This window comes from Austrofundulus limnaeus, unplaced genomic scaffold, assembly GCF_001266775.1.
Source record: "Austrofundulus limnaeus strain Quisiro unplaced genomic scaffold, Austrofundulus_limnaeus-1.0 Scaffold184, whole genome shotgun sequence".
Taxonomy (NCBI): domain Eukaryota; kingdom Metazoa; phylum Chordata; class Actinopteri; order Cyprinodontiformes; family Rivulidae; genus Austrofundulus; species Austrofundulus limnaeus.
The window spans coordinates 31,033-45,303 of record NW_013952586.1 but is presented as its reverse complement, the minus strand read 5'-3'; the positions used below and the strand labels follow the sequence as shown (position 1 = coordinate 45,303).

Sequence of the window (14,271 nt, the reverse complement as noted above, 5' to 3'; positions counted from 1 at the left end):
TTACATACCTGTACAGGCCTACAAAGTGGAGAGATAGGACAGTACGGGATCCAGCAGATCTGATGAGACGAGGCTCTGGCAAAGGAATGTTCCTCTTCGTCAATTCCTCCACCAGAAGTCCCATAGGGTTCAACACAGTCCACATATCGAATAAGTCTTTTCCAATCGTCTGAGTTACCAGGAAGTCCTGAGGAGAAGAGTAATGTCACGTTACAGTGAGACAACAGTAMGGATCTGGGGTGAGCACATTATTTTAAAAGAAATCATTCAGCAAGTGATTTTTGAACTAAAACTCTTACTCTAAGAAAAAATCCAGTTCTCTCTGCTCCACTGCTTTCCTGCAGCGCTCCAACCACTGCCATGAACGTGGAATAGAGCACATCATCGGGAACAGGGAACTCCGCACTCCTGGTAAGGTCCTCAACACCCAGATTTCTTGCGACGTGCACCACAACGTCTGTGCTACTGAGATGCCCCACAATGGCCTCTACGCCTTCAACTGGCAGAACAGGAAAACTTGCCCTGCACCAGTCAGTCAGGAAGTTTTTGGTGAAAGCTGCTCCCTGCTGCCTCAGCTGCACGTTGTCCTGAAGAACTACAGCTGTGGTCTCCAAGTCCACGCCTAATTCCTTCCTCTTGTCCTGCTCCGCCTGCAGGTAACAAGGATTGACGAAGGCCGTTTTGAGTAGCTCTGTGGAAAAGTTTTCTTGGAGGCGGATGCCGAAAGCTCGAACCTCAGCCTGATAATCCCAGTTAGGTTTAACCGACCTGAAACACAATCAAATATTTTCGTCCATTAAAATAGTGAATCATAAGTAGATTGAGAAGATGTTGATTATTTCTAAGTGGTTTTGCTGAAATAAAGTTTAATTTACTTAGTAAAACTAATGCATATACACAGTGCACTATTCATTAATTACTAACTTAAGAAAGTGAAAACACATATCATATTCCATTCTAAAGTGAATAGAAGATGAATAATCACTACTGACTCTTAGATGATAAACAGTAACCGTGCAAAAAATAGCAGTAAAATTATGTTCTTACCAATACCTCTAATTTGGTTGAAAATAATTAACCTTTATTCACTTGTACACTGTGGCCTTGAGAAGCTCGCAGGCTAGCTTTAGCTAGCTGTTAGCCTTACCGCGGCTCCGGAGGAGGAGGTCCTTCAATCTTTAACTTCAACGCCAAATACTGCATGTAATTTTTCATCCATCGTTTCTCCCCTCTAACCTGAGAAAGTGTAACACCTTTATAAACAAGCTGGCGGTGTATTCCAAATGTTAGCACGCCGCGACTGAACATGTAAGACGCCATGTTTTTTTTTGCAGCAGTCGCAGCACTGTGCAGCGGCTAAAAGTCTCCGACGCAGAACAACAAACAACATCCGGTCATTCGAAATGGCCGACCAAGCGTTACCACGGCAACGGAGCCAAACAATTGCAGTTGACTACATTTCTGGTAAGATATACTTAAACCATTCTTCCACTAATTATACATTTTTATTGCCAACTGCAATGGTGACAAACCGAGCGGATTGCTACGTGCTAACTATTTGATTACACACAGCCAATTTCAAAAATTTTGTACAGAAATACTACTTTTTTTTTTTTCCCCAGAGGACAAACCTCACATATACTTACGGAGCAGACTTTTACTAAAAACTATTAGAAACGATGGGGAATCAGTTTGCCTCCTTGCCGTCTGGATATTGCCCACAACAAGCTGAAGTCTGTGTGACATACAACATCTGAGCCAGTGTCAGGCCATCAGTGAGTGCATGTAGATGATCCAGAGATCATCTCTGTACTCGAGGCCGTGCCACATGTGGCAGTATGCCCTGTAGGCTTTGAACGCACAAGTGCCTGCATCTAATTGGTTGTGGCACTGGCTGCCTGTATATAAAGGGCCCTCCCTCCACCTGTGTGACATTTTTGCCTCCCGGTTCCGAGTAACGTGGTTGCGGGTGCTGCACGCTAGCCCCAGGCTAGTGGGTGCATGAAGGGTGAAGGGTGTTTTTGTTTGTRRCCTAGCTTTAACTTAGCTTCTGTTTCAATAGGCTACCAGAATGAGTCTACCTGATTCCTCCTCCTTTAGAGGAGCTACACTTTAGGCTCAGTGGTGAGTGCAATGTTTGTCTTATCAGTCTCTCAATTACCCAAATTWAATTTCTTAATGTTTGTTCTGTACCAGACGCTGCTGTTTGTCCTTTGCCGGTGTAATGCTGGAGGCCCTATTTGTTCACTTCCGGTTTCCTATCTATGCCGTGTGGTTCTTTGGCCGGCTTCTTACCTGTTGCTGTGTTAGACCTTCATCGGCTCCTGCTGGTCGTCATTCGGCCCTGACTGGCTTAGTGACGCTCAGCTCAAGGTGATTCTGTGGGTTCCTCACAGCTSCTGGATGGAACATTAATTCACACCCAAAGTCTACTGCTGCTTGGCTACCTGCTACCGGACTGAGACATCTGAATTTATACCATTTTATATACATACATTTAACATCTTTTAATTGAATGTTGTCTGTTTCTTAATTATTATTTTTTTGTATTTGTGACTGGGCAGTGGCCAGCTCCTGGTGTTGGTGGTGGCCTTTCCGGGTGGTGGTTCTCCTTCTGGTTTGGTGCATGATTTTCTTTTGTTTGCTGTGTTTCTCTTCTTTTTAGGACACTACCCCGAATTTCACTCCTCCCTGAGTTGAGCCAGAACTGACTTTTAATGTGTGAGTGGTTTTAAGCTAGTATTTTTGGAATTAAAACAATGGTGTAATAAATAAACTTATGGAATTGTGAGATTGTCTCAAGCCTCATCTGTAAGCGGGCCTGCATGCCTTAAGGTAACTTTTAAAGTGGAGTCATTATAACCAATTTTATCTTTACTAAAATAGTGCTTTTGAATTTAAGTTGCCAATCATTATCACACTGCTCCCGCCACACACAGCATATGTGCTGAAGCTGATGGGGAAATGAAGTGGTGAGAAAAATCCCAAACTATAGGAGGACGACAATGCAGCTCACTTTCCTTGATCGCCCCGTGTTCCCCAGAGATCGGGCATGTGCAGAGGCGTGGGCCAGGGGAGGCATGGAAGAGGAATACAGAGAAGGTGCAATGGGATACAAGAACGAGCAAGAAAGATAGGCCCCTTGGAGAGTTGCAGGAAACAGGTGAGTATTCAGTTTTTGCGGCAATAAAACAAATGTAAATGCAGCTTTTAACTTTAAAACTACTTTATTTCAKGTGAAACTGGGCTTCACACCACTCCAGGGATCCTTTGTGAAAACAGCATCCAGAGTTTGACTTCCACTCAAGATGAGGTCCAGACCTTTGTGGAGGATAGCCCGGATGAGAAGTCCTCAGAGAGCCCATTGGAACAGGGGGTGGATGAGGATCAGGCAAATGGTGACGATGCAAATGTAGATAAGCTCCAGAGAGAGGAGGATCCATCGCTGATGAAGGAAGTGACAGAAAAGAGACGAGTGAATCTGGAGAAATCTGGCCAAGAACAACCAAATGCAGCGGAACAGATGTTGCAGACAAAGACAAACAAAATGGGTCAAAGATGAAGAAAGAAAACAAGCAGCCTCCTCTGGTCAGGTCTACTCTACTGGTGACAGAACTGGAGGAGGAAGAGCAGCTAACCCTCCCCCTGCAGCGATCACTGCACATCACCGACCTGCCCGATTTAGAGGACATGGACCCAGAAGAGTCCACTTCTCCTCAGCATGTGATCAAACCCAAAAAACAAGTCCTTTCAGGAGGCAGCTGGCATTCAGAGATGCCACCTTCCTTACCCAGGTGAAAACTCTTTTTGAATAAGCCACTCCAACAAATCCTCTGGGCTCGTTAGTACGTCTTCATTCTTAGTGTATCCAGAGGATGAGGAGGCCTTTAACCTGCAACCAAACTCTAAAACAAAGCAAAGTCCCTCCGTACAATCGTGCCTGATAGAAGAACTGGACTGATGCTTTTAGATTTSAGAAACTTTACTGAGGCAACATTAGCCTACTGTTTATTGAGTGTTTTTTTTTGTTAAGATACATACAACTAAGTTTGGCTATGAACTTCAAATGAAAAACATACCGTATATATTTACTGTAGATGTTGAAACTAGAAGCGAGTAAGGGTTTTACCACGTCTATTTCAGTTAGTTAGGAGTTGTGTTTGTTTAGTTAAAGAAACAGCTGAAGTTTGTTTGTTCAGGGTTTTGTCTGTTTAGAACACTTTTTGGTCAACACGAATGTCTGAAATGATCTGCTCAGATTTCTTTAAAAAATTGTCATTCAGTCAAAAGTGTGAAGTAGTGAAGTACAAATTTGTTACTTAAATAGGAATTTTGATTATCTACGTATTTTTTTTTCAACCGACTTTTTACTTCTACTGTTTTTTTGCATCCGTGTTCTACTCCTTACTTTTTATTAAATGTAAATCTTAATTTGTCAAAATAAATATTTTAATATTATAGTTATTAAAAATTTTGTCTTTTTTGGTATGCCACGTTACTACTTAATTACAAAATTATCAAGCCATTTATTTCTTTTATCAAGTCTTTTTAATTATTTCTACATGTATTTCCTATTGTCAGTTTTGGTCCTCCATATTTTGGGAGGTTAGCTTCTTCCAGTAAATGTAATTTTAGTACTTACATTTTATATAACAAATTAACTTTTGATACTGAATTACTGTAAATGTGAGATACGTCAAGACTTTTACTCAAGTAATACTCTTAGAGGAGACTTGAACTGTTACCAAAGTAATTTTATGGTAAAATACTTGAGTAAAAGTACAAGTATCGCATTGAGGTACTTTATACAAGACTGTATTCAGCAGGTCTGATTTGTAAGAGAAAACACTGGAACTGATAAAGATTGAAATATATTGAAAACCTTTTCCTCAAGTGCATTTGTTAGAGATCTTTCATTTCCTGCATGAACAAAAACACAGGACAACACATGACAGGTATGATTTTTTTACTAGGTTTTAATACATTTCCCAACACAAGTTGCATATTTATTCTCCATCTTTAAAATTTCAGTGTTATCAACACAGAGCTCTATTTTTTTTCCCTACGTTGATGAACCAGGCCTTAATTTATCTGTAAATCTTCCAACAGACTTAAGTGCCATAAGCAACTATTTACAAATCTTGTWTAGTGTCATCAACGGGGGTGGGATTGAGATAAAAGCTAAACAAGAGAAAACCAACATGAAGAAATAGGAGTAAAAAAATAAAACTGTACATTTAAACAAAACAAAATCAAAACAAGCCTGAGTGCAGCAGGTCTCGTGCAAGTTCTAGTTTCCCCTTGCACGTCGCAGCGAGTAGCTAACATTTGATACACTGAATAATGAATATTTTCTGTCATGCTAAGGGCAGAAATACACACCCGCTTTAACGCCGCAACCACACCCAAGTGTTGATGAGCCAAAATGCTACGCTGATGGAGTACATGATCATTTCTCGCTTTGCTCGCTCCTTGTTCTCCTCTTCCAAGTGCTGGAGTCGCCGGTTCAACTTGATCAACTATTAAAAAGTAAATAACAAAAGAATTTGACTTAGTCACAATGGCTTTAGCTACTTTAGCGAAAAAGCATTTAAGAACTAACCTGGCGCCTGAGTGTTGTTGCATCAACGACTGTCAGGTCATCAGTTGTCCCTTCCAGAGGAGCTTCGTATGTCGATAACGCAAGCCTAAAAAAAGAGATCAAAAGCGTTTTTTTCCCAATATGATACAGTTAGACACGTTAAACAATGAACACATCATCTTTGCTGAAGGTTTTCACAAGACTACTTAATCTTATTTTGACTGAAAATACACAAAGGATGAAAATTAGGGAGGAGGAAGGGAGCAAGGAGCCAGGTGAAGTTACCTGGAATCAGGCAGGGGGCTGGAACCCAAGGCCGACCCCCCTCGCAGAGATGGTTTGCTGAAGAGGTAAGGAAAGACAGAAGAGAGGCAAAAAGAGAGCTAGAGAAACACTTGAGTTGTGCAGACGCAAAACAAACAGAAACGAGCATGCTCTCTCCATAGCTACACTTTTTTCTGTTGTGTTGGAAACAACGAGGTCAGTATAACAAAAAAGAGCTCTAAACTGGCATGTTTTACACTTTTAAAAACACACAAGTCTAAAGCATTTTTAAAATGACATATTGTAGAAAGAATAAATCCAGACACAGCCTTTTGTTTTTTTATTTAACCTCATGCTAACCTGTTTTTGAGAGGCTGCAAATCTCAGGGGAGGAGCAGGAAGGACGGGCATTTTGAGAACATTTTTGCTCACGAGTATGTATACTGTACATTCTGCAAACACACTCAGATTATTTGTAGCTGTTTTCAGGTGCAGAATGCAGAACTCTGAAGATTTTGAACTTCAAGGAGAAAAACTGCTCTAGTTCACTTCATGGGGTCTTTTTTGTTCCGCTTAAGCACCACAACTGTTTGCGTTCTATTCTAATGGCAACAATTTCCTTTAAAATAGTCATTAGTTGTTTTAAAAGAAATAAAGTAAAAGGTTTGACTCAATAACAAATCAAACCAGTTAGTCAGTTTTCATTATAAAAAAAATTAAAGATAATTGAAAATTGTCTTTAGGATTACTAGGTGTTAAAAATAGGTGTTGGGTGGTGCCAAAGAGCAAAAATTTACACAAATCTTAATAATACAAACATTTAATTAAGCCTGAATTAAATTTGCCAATAGCCTTTTTTGGTCAGTGAAAAAACAGGAGCAATATAAAAGACCAGATGATTGGGAGGTCACCTGCGTGGGTTCTCATCCAAGACCTCCAGGACTTGCTGGTAGGCCCGACGTGTTGTGGACTGGATGAAAGATAGGACACCGCTAGTGCTGCGCAGTTTGTGTTCTTCAGCCACGGTGAGAGAGGGGCGTGGCTGGACAGTGGCTGGGATGTGTGAAGCTGCACTGCTCAGTACCCATCATTAAAGTAATTCAAAGTGGGGGAGGGGAAAGGAGGAAAAAGGCAGAAGAAAAAAGGAAAAGGAATAAGGAAAGGATGCAACCCCCCCCCACCCCCCCCAATCTTTGCTTTTAAAAAACAGGAGCTGAACAAGAGGAAACCTGTCAACCACTTTAAAGCCCTACGGCTAAAGAATGCCACAAATTAAAAACAATCAGCAGCCACGGTAAACCAGAATAAAACATGACTCAGGAAGGAAGACGCTGCTTGCTACTGTGTGGAACCAACACAGGAGCTTCAACAGAGGTGGTACTCAGACATTAGTGACGCGTGTAGATAAAATACTCACGCAGAATCATTGTGAACCACAGTGTTATGACGGAGAGCTGCATTCTCGCTGGCCGAGCGCTCTCGCCGCAAGCGTCCGTGCTGTCGCATCTGTTCAATCAAACAAATCAAAAAAAGTCATATCTAAAAACAACATTCCGTTTCATCTGATTGTGACTTCCTGTTAACCGAAACACGTGGATTTTATGTGTCTCTGTAATAAACAATGTATTGCTTTGTTACGCACYGCCTCCTCGCTGTCTGGTGCTGCACGCTGCTCCTCCTCCATGAAGTCCAGGGGCCGCTCGTTGAGGGTGAGGACTCTGGGAGGCGTTTTAAGCGACAGGGTTTCAAGAGGTGTTGACTGGATAAGGTCCAAGTCTCTGGGCCTGGAGAACTGGGGGTCAGCAGAGTCTCCTGACRAATGAAGGCGTGAATTAGGGTTCAAATGGAAAGTAAAGCATTTTAGATCAACAACATGCAGTACAGACAAACTCAGTGACATAATTGTATGTTTTTATTATGCAGTGAATAAACACGTATGTGTGATTTATTAAGTTTTCACATTTTAGAAGTTCAGCTGACTTTAAAATGGATTGCAAGGGTAAAATGGGCAAAGTATAGATAAAAGATAATTATTATTAAACAATAATTGTGCAAAAATGATGTCTTCACAGTGAGCAGATTTTGTGCATAAACAAAGAAAATGGCAAAGATGCAGCTTTCACATTAATATATATATTTTTTCACAAGCTAACCTGCAATTACTATTCTCTCTGGCACTTGCATGATGACACTGGGATGAGCCACCTGTAGTCCAGCACTGGGCTCATCGTGGGGTTGAGGAGCGACTTTGAGCATCTGTGGGATGCGCATCTTCTGGCTGATCCCCTCAGTGTACTCCAGTTCATAGTGGATACGGTTGATCTCCGCCATCTCCACTGTTGGGGAGGGAAACGCTGCTCCGCTCATTTGGCTGTGTAGACTGGCTTTTAGAGAAAACAAAATGTGTTGTTAGACAGAAAAATGTCCAAAATATGACAAGTCATTGATCTCAAATGCTTTTTTTTAGCTCTAAGACTGCACAACGCATCACAAAACGAAAATCTCTTCTTGAGGGTTGTGATTGGTGTAAAATCCCGTGACACTATCATATGATGTAAATAATGTTCTCGGTTTCTTAGAAGAAGAACAGAGGGCGCACTGACTACACAAGCAATAACATTGATCTTCTGCTGCTTAGCTAAGTTAGTGCTCTCACCAGGCTAACAGCAAACTAGAACAGCTAAAACTAAAATAACAATAGCTATATTAAACAGAAACAAGCGTCCAACAATATACATATATATGTTGAAGTATAACGCTGTACTACATTTATAAAATTAAAACACATAAACAAAGTCGAAAATTGTTTAGCATTATCGCCTTGTTTAGCCAGGCTAGTGGTTAGCAGTTTCTTACCGTCCGGATGAAACGTAAGGCAGCGGTGTCCAAAATATATTTATTTATCAGATCCTGAACAGCATCAAAATCCCCATATAAGCTTTAAAATAAGTGTAAGTGTCAAGAGAAACTCGAGCTGTTAAACATATAACACCGGTATTAATAACCTCCGCTTGTTTCGGTCTGTACTTTACACAGGATGTGTCGTCATCAGCCGGAAGTTCCCTTACCAGGAAACTGCCACTGAAAATAAAAGCTGGAGAAAATGAAATAAAATTGGTCAAATTTTAATTTCAAATTTGAATGTAAAAAAATGTTTCTGCTTTTAGCAGAAATATATTCGCTAAGTTTTAATTACCACCGAAACCTCCTGAAAGCTAAAGGTTAAGACCTCCCACCCATGTCTAATTCTAGTTTTAAAAGTCTTGTACTTATTAGGCTGCGACTTGCCTTTGTTTAGTTTTGCTTTTAATGAAAAAGCTATGCTTTTTTTTCTTTTTCTAAATTTATTTATTTTTTCATCCTGAAGGACGAGGGCTGCTGCTGCTGATGWGATGGCCCCTCAGTCACTGAGGGTGGCGCATGTACACGGAGTGTTTCAGAGCCCCTCCAGCTTCAACCAGCCGTCCGAACAGAAACTCAGGATGAACAGCCTCAGTAACATGTTTAAAATCAGGACTACATGACAAGAGGATGCTCTTGATTTCAACAGAAGCATTATAGTGCTGAGTGCTGACTCTTTAASTCGGTTTTGATTATCAGGAATTATGTTTCCAAATATTTTAATTTTGTGCGTGCAGATATTCAGCACTGTGCACATCGTGTCATCTCTGGACCTGCAGCTTGGCATGTAAGTTATTAAGACTTAAACTGTTTCTGTCTTATTGTGCTTCACTTTCTTGTAAGGTTTAAATGAAAGCTTTGCATTGATTTTTTTTTAATAAATCAAAACCATATTTGAATAAAATTCTACAAAAAAGCTGCATGGCCATAAAAATAGAATAATTTAAATTACGCTTTATTTTATTTTATTTCATTTTATTTTACTTTATTGTCCTCTATGCGTTACTTTCTTCAGTGTCCACTAGGAGTCTCTCTTTCTGAACCTACATTTACTTAAACTTTTATGACAACTGAATAAATTAGGTGTATTATATTTTGTGGACAGCTATAGCATAGGCTTTTGAATTCAAATAGAKTTTTCTGCACATTAAAGTGGGGATCGTTTTCATTACCAGAGAAGAAGAATACTTCCTCTAATTAACTCCAAGCTGTATTGAAACCAGATGGTTGCCTGAGGATGACATTTTACCTGCAATGGAAACACAAATAAGATGCAGTGGTGTACACTTCAGACTTATAGCCCCTTTAAACAAGTATTTTCATTCATCAAAYGCCCCTTATTGTTGCATGGATTGTTTTATAGGCAATATACCTGCAATCAGGATGCTCTTGATTTCACAAACGCATATCGTATCTTCATATCTCAGGCCAACATTGTAAATAAGAAACTGTTCTTCATGTTTTGCCTGGTGAAATAAAGGTTAAATAAAATAAATAAAGTATAGAACCTGATGTTCAGATTCACATGAACATATTAACTATTTGTTATTTGCTGTTTGTCCATTGCTCCTTTAATGCTATACATGAGAACACGATGCTGTCAAGTCCTTCATCAGGCTCAGTATGAATTAAAATAAAAAGGAATCGCTCAGTCTTAGATTTAAAAGTCCTCATAAAAGTCATGTTTTATTAACTCRCCGCTGGACAGATTGCACAAGTCTTTCCCCTGTGTTTCTCATCCACAGGCCAAATGTTTGCGCTGACAAGGAGATGTCAGTGTTTGGGGTCCGTCGGCCATGCATTCGGGCTTTCACGCGCATGGTGAAGGTGTGGAAGCAAGGCTGCCCGACCCATAGATGGTGTATGGGCTTTGAAAGAAGGTAAGAAGGAGCTTGTCTTTGATACTGCACTCTCACAGTTAGGAAAACAAGATAAAACATTTTGAACGACCAGCTATAGACAGCTATAGGTTTATAATAATGTAGTAATACATCTTTAGTCTCAGCCAATGACACATTGGCTCTTTTTTCCATCCAAAGTCTTACATCAACAGATATCACTTTAACATAAAAGTGAAACWGTAAAAAACTGCTAACTGGTAATACTGATATAAAAACACTTCAGGCAGATGTCCTCTCATAATGACCAGTAGAGGCAATTTGGAGCTATCTGAGATGCTCAAACAATTGTTCTTTAAAACAAGTGTATCTTTTAATGACACAAGGAAAATACCTCAATTACTCTGCAAATATGATCTTGTAATTCAGTTCCCTAAAAGTTAACATTGTTTCTTACACAGGACTTCATACTACACAACATACAGACAGGTGTACAACATGGACTCCCACACAGTCTATAAATGCTGCCACGGCTGGACCCATAAAGATGATGAGGTGGGCTGTCTACACCGTGAGTATAGAAGTGTTTTACTTCCATAATTTAAATGTCAGATTGGCATTAGTTTGAAATTGTTAACAAAATAGAAATTTTCAGTCTAGATTAAGACAAATGTATTATTTATAAAACTGCTGTAATGAGGACAAACACAAATACCTGAGCAACATCATATCTGATGTGTAACATCTGTAGGAGAGTGCAAGGCCAGCACTTGCCTTAATGGTGGGAGATGTGCGGAGWGCGGGGATCTTATTTGTCACTGTCCAGGGGGCTTCAAAGGAATTCATTGCCAGTACGGTAAGTTTTTATTTTTATTTTTGTTTGACAAAAACGAAATTCTCAAATTACTGATCTGACTGTTCATAACTCAACAGTTAAAGTTGGCTACGACTCGTGACGATGTGAGCTTTTATAAATAAAGTCGGCATTGTGGCTCCATAGAAGACGTGCCAATAATACATGTGCTGCACATCACCTGTTCTGGCTGGTCGTGCAGACTTTCTATCATTGCTACTGTACATCTCACCATCATGCTGCAACACACATACACATATCAACCATTTCAACTTGGTGACTACCTCTTTTAGTTTTAAACTACAATCATATTTTGTCAAAAACAGATGGAGTTAGTGTCATTTGGCCAATCCTTGTGTGATATTAGACACTGTTTGTAGATCGTATGCTCAGTGTATACTGTAAATGACTTTCAGTTACTTCTACATCATATTTTGGTTAAAATTGGTAAAGTTGACTGAGTTATAGTCATTTATGTGATGGYTAAGGACAATTATTTGTGATGGCAATACCTCACTCCAAAACCTCATGAGCACTTTTTAGATAAAAAATGATAAAAAAMAAACAAACATGCTTTACTCGGTAATGATTTATTGAAATAACTTTACTTTTGGATTGTTGCTCGGAGTATGTATTGGGGATGACTCAGCACCACCATTGTGCAAAATTTTAGCTCAATGTCTGTAAAAAAACTTGATTGTAGCTGTTTTTGTGTTTGCAAAGTTTGATTATCTGTAGTGACTACTGTGTTGACTCTAAAAGTTAGTCATTTGCAGATATGTGTCTTAAGAATATGCTCTGATCATTTCATTCAAATCTTTCCTGTGGTTCCTACAATATTTTGGTAAAATGCTGACCTATAAACTCATAAATTTTCCCATTACTCTCATCACTATCCTACCACGCTAACTCAGCAGATCTATGTCAAACACAAAAATAAGGGGTAGCTGTTCCATTTTAAGAAACTCTTTGAGAGACAAAACAGTGTGCAGAGCGTTTTGGTCTCAGCCCTGCTCATAAACAGGCAAACACACACTTTAATGCTCTTCCTGTCCTGATTCCTTTCCAAGAGGGGAAAGAGTTGTCAGGGGGTTTGAACAGCTCTGCTCCTGTTTCTTTCTTTCTATTTTTTTTTATACAGAGATGTTTTATGTTTGTTTGAGGTAGCTCTTGTATTTGTTTTGACACATTAGGAACAGAAATATTAAACCTAATCAGAAAATCCCCGCCTCCCCCATTTTTTGGGCTTCAGGTTCTCCATGGGAACTCACATGTTGCTTCCCTCCTTTTGTAAAACACTTTACATTCTCCGGTGTCCCGAGACAGATTTATCCACTCTCTTCTGTCAAACTCATTATACAGAGTCAAGCCAAGCTCCTGCGTTCAGCCAGGTTTTTCTACTGAACCTTGAAACAGGGGTAAATACACACACCAGTAACTGGACTTTAAGAAGCAGAGTCATTTCTAACAATTAATGTTTTCTTCTTAACGTCAAGATTATCTTCTTTAGAAATTGGTACAAGCTTCAGATTTCTCTGTATAAAAACAATATAAAATAGTTGCAGACCCAGAACTTTTGGGAAATTTAGACATCTTATCCATGTGATATACAGTATGCATTGAAAACTCTATAAAAAACTCTATAGTAATTAGCATTTTCCTAAGTGTGAAAATAACTTTTTTTTTCTAGGAAAGCAAACATTTAGAATAATTTGAGAAGATGTCAAACAAATGTTTTCCTAACATACAATAGAACAATGTTATTTCTCAAAGACTCCAACAAAAACATGATTGCAGCAATAAAATTAGATTAATATTTGTCCCGTTGCTATGAATTATAGCAACTACTAACATTATTCACAAGATGTAGCTTCAGAGTAACAGAGTGCAGTGCAGTGGGCAATAGAAATCTCCCCTTATTACCAAGAGAGCCTTGGAAATGTGGAAGTCTCTGTTTGTGTTGTAAGCTTTTACATTCCTCAGTTGACAGACTTATTGCTGCTCCGGTTCACTAATGATGGAGGAAAAGCAGATACAGTAAATAACCAAGAATGTTGACCTCTGCTGATTTATTTTAATATAATAAATAAAACTAATTATCTTCTTCTCTCCTCATAAAGGATTTATCAGATTTATTTTGTGGTGTTTCCTTTTTTCTTTTTTTTTTTTTTTTTTTTTTGTGGTGTTTCCAGTATTTTTAACATCCTTTCCTAACTGCATGTTTTGTCTGGCTAGATCCATATATGCAGCAAGAATATATAGTCCTTCAAATTCTCTGTTAAATACTGGTGTCTAATGAATGTAGGTTGTTTAATGGCTTAGGAAATGTGTTCTATTTTATTGTGGATGTTTTTTTTCCTGGCTAGATCATTTTGAAGTTGCTGCTWAAGTCTACAGGCAGAGTTATCTGTGCTTGTTTTTTGCGTGTTCTGATCATCCAGCTGTAGATAAGGAGGTAAAATGTTTTGGCGATTTGATTCCCCAAACATTCATAAATGGAAACAGAAACATCTTGTGGGGTTGATGTGCAGCAGTTTTGTCCGTCCGTTTTCTTCTGCTTATCCGGGGTTGGGTTGCAGGGGCAGCAGCCTAAGCAGAGAGACCCAGACTTCCCTCTCCCCAGCCACTTGGGCCAGCTCGTCCGGGGGGATCCCAAGGCGTGATCCTAAGGTGTTCCCAGGCCAGCTGAGAAACATAGTCCCCCTAGTGTGTCCTGGGTCTTCCTCTGGGCCTCCTCCCTGTGGGACATGCCCGGAACACCTCACCAGGGAGGCGTCCAGGAGGCATCCTAAATCTCCTTCTTTTTCTTCTATTAAAAAAGATCATAATAATGG

The 14,271-nt window shown here is 39.6% G+C and overlaps 3 protein-coding genes across 6 annotated transcripts in view; 1 reads left to right on the top strand and 2 right to left on the bottom strand.

The window, feature by feature from the left end:
- The window catches only part of mrpl44 (mitochondrial ribosomal protein L44), a 2,084-nt gene extending 737 nt beyond the window's left edge, over positions 1-1,347 (bottom strand). The window contains exons 1-3 of the mRNA XM_014018134.1: positions 1,148-1,347; positions 300-768; positions 9-187 (exon numbers count right to left, since the gene is read on the bottom strand). Coding sequence (XP_013873588.1) covers positions 9-187; positions 300-768; positions 1,148-1,320 — 821 coding nt within the window. The 5' untranslated portion in view covers positions 1,321-1,347. The remainder of the gene's footprint in view (positions 1-8; positions 188-299; positions 769-1,147) is intronic.
- Positions 1,348-4,949: 3,602 nt separating this feature from the next.
- mffa (mitochondrial fission factor a) lies at positions 4,950-8,894 on the bottom strand. 4 transcript variants are annotated; one of them, XM_014018129.1, is made up of 8 exons: positions 8,702-8,894; positions 7,999-8,229; positions 7,488-7,657; positions 7,263-7,351; positions 6,757-6,918; positions 5,867-5,923; positions 5,603-5,687; positions 4,950-5,519 (listed from the first exon to the last, which is right to left on the bottom strand). In XM_014018129.1, exons 2-8 carry the CDS (start codon positions 8,210-8,212, stop codon positions 5,388-5,390), a joined length of 909 nt encoding a protein of 302 aa, XP_013873583.1. In that variant the 5' UTR covers positions 8,213-8,229; positions 8,702-8,894; the 3' UTR covers positions 4,950-5,387. The 4 variants fall into 4 exon arrangements, with proteins under 4 accessions (XP_013873583.1, XP_013873584.1, XP_013873586.1 ...); XM_014018130.1 differs by having other exon boundaries at positions 7,999-8,225; XM_014018132.1 differs by lacking the exon at positions 6,757-6,918 and having other exon boundaries at positions 8,702-8,893.
- A 318-nt stretch (positions 8,895-9,212) lies between these two features.
- The window catches only part of egfem1 (EGF-like and EMI domain containing 1), a gene marked incomplete at its 3' end in the record, with an annotated part of 21,616 nt that continues 16,557 nt past the window's right edge, over positions 9,213-14,271 (top strand). Inside the window, 4 exon segments of the mRNA XM_014018182.1 lie at positions 9,213-9,533; positions 10,492-10,626; positions 11,046-11,155; positions 11,336-11,440. Coding sequence (XP_013873636.1) covers positions 9,451-9,533; positions 10,492-10,626; positions 11,046-11,155; positions 11,336-11,440 — 433 coding nt within the window.